Source organism: Phalacrocorax carbo, chromosome 8, assembly GCF_963921805.1.
Source record: "Phalacrocorax carbo chromosome 8, bPhaCar2.1, whole genome shotgun sequence".
Classification (NCBI taxonomy): Eukaryota; Metazoa; Chordata; class Aves; order Suliformes; family Phalacrocoracidae; genus Phalacrocorax; species Phalacrocorax carbo.
Genome location: NC_087520.1, coordinates 13,586,594 through 13,595,628, shown reverse-complemented (window position 1 = coordinate 13,595,628; position 9,035 = coordinate 13,586,594). Strand labels below are relative to the sequence as shown.

Sequence of the window (9,035 nt, the reverse complement as noted above, 5' to 3'; positions counted from 1 at the left end):
CACTCCTCCTGCAGTAAGCACCTGCAACAAATCCAGCATTGGCAAATGTAATTTTATGTTAAAACAGGCAAATCAGAGACGTACTGCAGCTCTCGGTTCATTTGGATAGAAGCAAGCCTTGGAAAACCAGCTGTGTATGACCACTGATGAAAAATGAGTGAATCAGATTGACCTGTATAGAGGAAAATGAAAGCACTCAAAAGAAAAAGAAATCCATTTTAAAAAATCTAAAAATAATCAAATATTAAAAATTCCTGTAAGAATTAATTTTTTTTGTGCTGGATTTTGCCAGAGGCATTGAGGAGAACTACTTCATGATGAGTACAAAATAACAGTATCCTTCTGTGTGTTTAAGGTACCACAGCAACTCCAGTTTATGAACATTTTGGGAACTGTTGAAAACAAACAAGTAAACAAAACAACTACCTAAATGTACTTGCATAGCACACTTGCATAAAAGTACAGGTCCCTCCCCAAATCTTACGTTTTTCCTCTTGGTTAGCCTTTAAAACTGAATCAAGGATTCTCTTTCTCAAGTAGCATCTTTTTCATTGCCAGTAAAACAAGACTGGTAACAAAAGAAAACACTAAATAGACCACATGAGGCCATTGGTGGTTCAGGCTTTGATATATGAATTCTTTTATTAGACCTTTACCTTCTGTGATGTTTTAAGACTTGCTCAGGTTCTTAAAAATTAATAGGAATTGTCCTATTCTGATCTGTCAGCAGTTTGGAAACTTAAAACATCCAGGACATATCTCAAGAAGTCCAGTTGTTCTCTTTGATCCTAGATTAAAGGGCCTGTTAAAAATTTTAGAACTATGTAGTTTCTTACACAGTTCCAATTAATGACACTTGAGCATTATTCTGTGAATACACAATAATGTAGAAAACTCCTTGGAATTCCCTCATCAGCTATATTTAAAAATACATGAATTGATTTTATAACAGCATCCTTAACCACATTCCGTACTCCATTTATACCCTTAGGTTTAGTAATTCACAGAGCTCTAGGTTCACAGATTTTTACCAATAAATCCCAAAAATGCATGCATGGCTTGATTTAAGAAAGATATTTTACTTGTGTTTCATACACAAAAGAACTGATAATGAACAGTGGCTTAAAAAATTAACACTACTCCACTTTTTCACAAGTGTACAAAAAAGAAATAATGAATTTACATTCAACGGTAAAGCTTAAAGTCCAGTCTAATAATAGTTGCATTGACATTCACATACACAAGCACAGAATAAATATTTCAGGATTCTTATAAGAGCATACAGCATACATACAGTACTTGAATTTTACATAATGAGTGTTAGTAGGTTCAGAAATTCATAATCTTATAGAAAAGTAAAACTAAAATCAGAAAAGGTTGTGTGGAAGGTAACACCAAGGTACTGCACAGAGCTAGCAGGTCAGTAAATCCATTTGTGTGAGGAGTTTGCTTCTGCTTCTTCATATTAGGGCAGTTTGTTTGCGAAGGTGTATTCAAAGTGCAGAATAATGAAAAAAAATATATTCTTGTATTTATTAATACATGCAAGAGGCAGCCCCCAGGTCACCCGACAGAATAAAGCTGTTATTGGCAAGTGGCCGATATAATACAGATGTTTCAGGCAATTTTTCTAAAGCACTTTTGTAGCAGCAATTGTAATTTATAATGGCTCTAGATTGACTTCTGTTTGGGTTAAAGGGCATCATATTTCTAACATTTACAGCTATATTTCTTTATAAATAAATATCTCAAATAACAAATAGCATAGTTAATGTTTCTTTTTTCTCTCTTTTGCATAAGTGTCGTGGAAAAACTCTGACCTTTTCAGAGACATATTGTGCAAAATAATGTTAGAGTGGAAATAGGGGCACAGAGCATCATAGTCAGTTACATTCCTGGGATGTCAGCCCAGCCCTGCTTACACTCCAAGGGCTAGCCTTGCCAGGGTGATGTTGGGCTTTAAGGGACAATTTATCCAATGGCTTGCTTGGTAAGAGATAAAATTTATGGTAGCTTAAAGAGCTGTAAACATAAGGTTTTATTTGCAGGAGTGTGTACAATACATCATGTATAGGACTCAGTATTCCCACACAGTGACTTCTCAAAATTTGAAGTCTGGTCATCTCCTTTCAGACATTTCCTCCCCAGCCTGAACATCTCTGAACATTTACGTTCATTAGGTGTTTCCTCTGTTGCATATTTACCAGCTCTTCTTGCATATTATAATCTGATTTCATATCACCTAGCTGACATCTGCACACAAATATTTCCAGTCAGATAGAGGGTGCACAACATTAAAACTTTTAAACCTGTCCTGTAAGTGTCATCAAGACAGGAGCACAGGAACCACAGTGCAGAGAGTCCAACCTCTCACTGGCTGTACTGTGAAGATTCTCCTTTTCGGCGTAGGAGAAAGGAAACTTGTGTCTGCTTTTTAGGTTCTGAAAACAAGCCAGAGTGGAGAAAAAGAGTTAACACCAGACTTAATAAAGCTTTTAAGACAAAACCTGTTATGCAATTTAGACAGACACTGTGAATTTCCTGCTGATTTTCTCAAGTCTGTACATACAGGAAATTTGTTAACAGTAGGAAGAAGTTAGGAGTTGCTACATAGGAGAAATCTGCCATTATTACAAAAACTGACTAAGTAGATTCTTTCAGTATAAACCCCTCACTGGTCACTGTTCTCAGTGGTGCTGTTGCCCTTTTCTTTTTTCTCCTGAGTCTTGTTTCCCTTCTTCTTTTTCTTCTTTTTCTTGGTCTCTTCCTTCTTGCCAAAGGTTATGAAGTCACTTTTGTCAATTTGGCTGTTTGGTGGCTCCTGCCGGATGGAGATGATTGCAGGAGATCCTGGGATAATGAATTTGTCTGGCAACTCACCAGGACCACCTTGTTTGGGATTGCCCGGTCCAAATTTAAAGGTCCAGCTGTTGCTGTTCACACCAGCTCCCACTGGGGGGGACACCTCTCCGGCCTCAGGTTCTGGAAAAGTCAAAACAGCAAGAAAAGCTTAAAGCATCATTAAACCTCATTAATCATTAAAACAAAGCACAAGCACTCAGTGAGTATGAGCTTCCTATTTGAAAGCTATGGCTTTAGCCTGGCTCTACATTGACTCTTGGTTATCCGGCTGCTCATTTGGGTGTTAGCGACTGTTTCTTGTCCAGGCTGCCCAGTGCTAGTATGCACTGACTCATTCCGCACACTGCTGGGCCCAACATGCTCTGGATCCTATGTTGTGCCTTGAAATACAGTTGTTCTCTGTGTTTCTTTTGAATCTGAAGTGCTTGGAATAAGAGATCACTGTGATGCAGCCCACTGTAGTGTTTTACAGCATGAAACACAAGCATGCGCATTGCATGGCACAAGGGTGTGTTTGAGGGTGTCAAGTATTTTGGGATAGGGTTAGAGGAGTGTCCAGAGCAGGGGGAGTCAGTCTTGGCAGTATGCACATCCATGCTGGATAACTTAGCAAACCATACTGTCAGCTGTGTCCAGGATTTCTTGTGGAGGGAATGAGTTGATGCCTCCCAGAGACAAAGCTGGAGCCAAGTAGGATGTAAGTAAGTATGTATGTATGTACGTATGTATGCATCGTGGCAGATCAGCAGACACAGCCCTAGAGCAAAACAAGGAATGAACTGAATTGCCTGGGCAGAGATACCACAGGACTCCTTCAATCAAGGTGCAGAATCTGGTTTCACAAATATTCAGTCTTCCTCAAGGTGAGGCTCTAACAACCTGTTCCCTTTTGGCAGGAAATAGGGTGACTCTTGTGAGAGAGTTGTAAAGCTTTTCTAAACTATGAACTTACAAGCAAAATAGGAAATTGGAAAGGGCTTGTGCCAAACTTGTGGTAAGCTGTCAAGAATGGTTCAGAAGTAAATAATACCGCAGTGAGTTCTAAAACTGGGAAAGTTCTCACTGTTGTGTTTCTTTTTTCCTATTGTAATATCACAACATAAAGGATGAAAAACACCAGACTGGTGGCTAACTCTTGGTTTTTTGAATTGATATGGTAGAATGGTAGATCACGATATTTTATATTGGCAAATATAAAATGAAGTTCTGTTCCCAGCTTCAGGCTTGCAATATGAAGCAAATTTTTAATATTATTTCCATGATTTTAGCAAGATTGAGCTAATCAGATTGAAACATTTATGTATGTTGTCCTGAAAAGGACAATTCTCTAGCATAATGACATGCAACACAAATCAGATTCTTCCATGAGAGAAAGTCTTAAAACCTGACTGTTTTCTTTTTTCTTACACTTCGAAAATTATTTGTAATTTACGTAACTCCCAGTTTTGATTTGGAACATCATACTCATTTTAGTGTATCATTTTAAGTGTTTAAGGGATTGTGATTGGGGAAAGCTCAATGCTTGTGCATTGATGCTAAAGCCCTCAAATCTGATGAAAATATTCTTATCTACACTCCAAAAGTGCAGTATCACAAACATAGGACCTGTCACACTTGTAACACTCCTAGCCACACACAAATTCCTGCAATACTACACAAACAATGCCAATGCCACTGACCTGATTAAGTCTCAACATTATTGTATTCTGCATTAAAGCTGTCCAGCTGAATACATAACGATGTTCCGGGAAGGAAGGAGGTGGGATCTGCATTGCTACAAGGAAGGGTTGGAAAACCATCTGAAAGGGACTCCGTAATCCTTGGAAGAGGAGGTAAGGGCACAGAAAGGAGGAGAAGAAACAGAAGTCCTAGGTGTCCCGCTGATGAAAGAGGACAGGAAAAGGAAACAAAGTAGATAACCTAGAGGGAGATCTCCAACGTTTTGCCAGACCAGAAGATGCTATTCAGTAAACCTCAGCTACTGACTGCTCTGTACCCTTGTAGTAATAATGGAGAATATTGCATCTGCTTTACCAGCCATTTCCTGAAATGAACATCTCCTGTATTTCTTATTCTTTTATGACTCTTCATCTTCTGTAATGTTGTTTGTACAACTTTCTGTTTTACAAAATAAAATGTATGTTATGCGTGCAGACATAGGGCTCTCCTGGTTCAAAAGCTAAAGAAAACGTTTTTCTGCTTGACAAACTTTCTCCTGCCTGGCAGCAAAATAAACTCCACCAGAAAGCATAATTCCTTTTAAGCTTTTCCACACTTACACAGTACATCCATGTTACAAAGCCAAAGAAATGTACATACATGACACATCAGAACTGTCTCTGAGATTATCTGGATAATAGGTTTGGCACATGGAATCTTTGTGAAAGAGGTGATATAACTGCTTTTACAAAGTGTGATTTTTAATCAAGAATTAGAAGAGCCTGTACAGTTCTTTCTCCCCTAAAATTGTATTTAATGATGAAGAAGATTTGATTTTAAGTTTATTTCCAGGAACTACTGAAGTTGTTTTACTGACCTTAACCTCTCTAGTCTCAGATATCTTTTCTGAAGTTATTATTAATGTGGATGTTCCTCTCTTTCACCAGTTGTATCTTTTCTGTAAATTTCCTATGGTGTTAACTATCAGCTTCAGATTTTTTACATGTTTGTTGTTGGTAATAGCCATATCCTAGCAAGCCCATTCATACTAAGTGCATTAATATGAACTAGATTTCATTTCTGCTTAATACAGTATTTTGGTCAGGTACATATCTGTGGGATATCTGGAAAGCAAAGGACACGTAGTGAACAATCCAGGCTTGGACTGCGCGGACTTAATCGGCCTGGGAACAAGAAGGCCTCAAGGATGTTGCAAGTTAAAACCAATGTATGTAGCTATTAATAACAGCTGTGATTTTGTATTTCCCAAGGCTTACAAAGCGGCATGGTACGAGCTTACTGTGGGAACGTATGGGATGGCATTAGGCCTTCCTGATAAGTTGCATTCCAAGATTGGCCACAGGTGCTGCTCTGTCAACAGGGGCCGCATCCCATACCACCGGCAGGAGTGTCTCGTTACAGCGTAGCAAAACAAGGCGGGAGTTGCTGATGCTGCTAGTTGCTATCCTTGGGATAAAGACCAAGGCCGTGCTGACCAACTAATAATAGGCTTGTATATAATAAACAGTAGAGGCTTGTGTGTGATAAGGTGGTTGCAGAGCTATATTAACCGCACTGTGTCTGTAATAAACTGGCATTTGCTTGATCATGTTGGTCGTGCGCGGTGTCCGTGACTTCCGCATCAGCATATATCTAATCTCTTCTGTTTCTTTGAGATGATAAATTACAAAGGTGAATGTTGTGTCTCTTGGCCTTTTTCCAAATTATTAATCAATTGTCATTCTCCAGCAATACAAAAATGTGAGCTTTCATATTGTACATAATAAATTAAGCCCCATTTGACAAATAATGTCTTTCTCCTTCCCAACAAGACTGTGCAACATTCATTCCAAACAACATTGGCCCAGACCCAATGCTCTTTTCTTGTTCCTGGCAGGAAAAGAACAGCTGAAGGTGACCTCAAATTATTTTTGAACCATCCTTGCTCTGGTTGGGGAGACCCCTGTAGCAGTGAATAGCCTAAAAACTGCTTTGAAGTGTACAGGGTTACAACACTCTATGGACTGCAGTGCCACCACAGCACACCTGCAATAACATGGTATGTGGTCGTGCCATTTCAACATGACCGTATTAGGCTGAAGACAGGACATGAGACTGACAGTGACTTTATATTATCCCTTTTACCACACAAATACAGTAATGTGCAAGAACAGAGGGTATCTTTAAAGCACAGCATCTCTTTTTCCTGGCATGAAAACTCTTGCCAGTCTAATAGGTGCACATACACATCTGCATTATTGAAATATAATTCAGAACAGGATACTGACCCTTTAATCTGGTTCTGCCTAGCCAAATCTACCCACCAGATGAAGTCAGTAACATTATCACAAAGCCATCTGACATAATGTATCTGAACACAACAAACCCATCATATCTACCCTGGAATCAGGATTCTGCCAAGCTAAAGCCTAAAGGGGTTTGCTTGCATTTCTGTGTGTTTATTCTCAGGCCCCTGAATATATTTGTTGTCTGTACAAACGAAGCATTTTAATACTCCTTAATATTCACTAAGCCAAAAGAAACTAATTATCCTTACAGCTGTGTGGAGAGCTCACATACAAAAAGCCAGAGACAGACAGAACTTAATGAGTTATTAGCCATAATTTCCTATGAGTGGAGCTTCAACGGTCTCCTCAGGAAATTTCCCTTCTGTGTGATTTACCCGATAATGTATGTTTATCTGTATTGGCAGGCTGGAAGGTCACACTTCAGCTGTATTAACAATGTTGCGTGTTTAGGCAGCTCAGATCAAGGATAAATGTCACTTACCACCTAGTTTCCAAAGCTTCATTAAATATCTCTTCTGTTTCTTATCAGCAGGAATTTAACAAAAAAACCCACCACGTTCCACTTAGATGCTATTTTACATTTAACGGGATTAGTAGTACTGCTTTTGCATATTTTCTGGGTCTTACTGAATGCTTTAAAGTTGTTTATTAAACTTAGAGGAAAATCTAAGTAAGGCAAATCCATCAGCCATATATATAACACTTAATTTAAAACATTACACTTCTCTTGTTCCTAGAGTTACACAGGGGAGTTTTGCCAGAGTTCCTACATAAAAGTGCAGAGGCTGGCCATTTCCTAGTGTAACTCAAAGTTTTACTTTGAAGGCTGCCCCTTTGCTTTATTCTCAAGGAATACGTCAGTCTTCATGTTCAATGACCAAATGAATTTTTTAAAATGCATGCATGCAGCAGAACCAAAAATCTAGGCTGCACCTGCAGCCTCTGATGCTTCTTCATCTGTGTCTGCATGCTAAAATTAGAGATGAACTTTTCACCCCTTCCATTTACTCATACTCTCACCAAAATACAAGTGTCTCAGTAGACTTTAAATGGAACCTAGAGCAAGAGAGACTCTGCAGTCAAGTAGATCACATATTTAGTTGTGAGGAAAGGAATTCTAGGTTGTCTTTCAAAATACTTCTTTTTTCCTATCCAGTTACTGTTGTCTGAAATGCACAGACAGATTTACATGTGAAAAAAACCCACATCCTAAAATGTCCTATCTTAAAGCTTGAATCAGTAGGGTAAAATATTTAGCTACTTTTTTCTCTTCCCGAGGTCATATGCTGTAGCTCTCTACCTGTCACAAGACTTGAAAAAGATACAGATCTCAATCAATAGGCACTTGCCCAAGTCCTAATTGCTCTGAAAGCACCTTATTTCCTACACATTATCAGATAGAAAGTGTCATGTGGCTGTCATAGGCTCCAAGATCCCTGAAAGGGAGCAGGTTGCAGGTGAGCTGCGTCACCTCACTGAGCACAGAGCTTCTTGCTCGCATACTCCAGGCAGCCCTGATCTCAGCACACAGGTTTTTCAGAGGTACCTAACCTTCCCTGTGGTCTGTGCAGGGAGCCCAGGCACCTACTACAAGGAACAGAGTACCTAAAATGTAGCTTGTAGTAGCTGTAGACACCTAAACTTTTTTTTGTTAGATGTCACCCACAGGGTAAGGTATCCCTTTTCTAAATTCAGCCACCAAAAAAGCAGGCATCCAATATAAAATGTCTAATTTAATTCTTGCTACAGTTTATAGAGACAGACACCCTCAGAAGGCAGATCAATCAGCCTAACTTAAATGTCTCTTTTAGATGCACTGAATTTTCTTTGTTTCTCTGCTCTCTGTGCTGGAGCTGTATTACCTTTCTTTCTTTAACTACAGATGAAGCCTGGACAGCCAATTTAAACTAGACAGCTAACTTTTGGGTAGATAGTGCAAAAGGAGCCGAATTAATTCCAACCTCAGGAGCAAGCTGAACAGCATCATGCCTTCAGGAACGTTGTACTAATGACCATGCCAGAGTATGTAAAAAATAAAAAAGTTTGAAACTAATCTCTTTAACAGTGACAGCCACAAAAATCCTGTGCAACTATTTGCAAGACAAAACGACCTTCTCAGCCCTAATCCCTTCACAGAATTTTCATTTAGGTAGGCGTTGGCATCTTCTGTTTAGAAATACCTAAGAAAGCTCAGCCACATTGTTA

At 39.0% G+C, this 9,035-nt stretch overlaps 1 protein-coding gene across 5 annotated transcripts in view; it reads right to left on the bottom strand.

Moving 5' to 3' along the window:
• Positions 1–609: 609 nt before the first annotated feature.
• LOC104049877 (protocadherin alpha-C2) overlaps positions 610–9,035 on the bottom strand; it is a 94,527-nt gene continuing 86,101 nt past the window's right edge. For 4 of the 5 annotated variants that reach the window (XM_064458805.1, XM_064458810.1, XM_064458807.1 and 1 more), the window contains one exon: positions 610–2,982. In XM_064458805.1, the coding sequence (XP_064314875.1) occupies positions 2,672–2,982 (311 nt within the window). In that variant the 3' untranslated portion in view covers positions 610–2,671. The remainder of the gene's footprint in view (positions 2,983–9,035) is intronic. The other variant, XM_064458808.1, reaches the window with a different exon arrangement.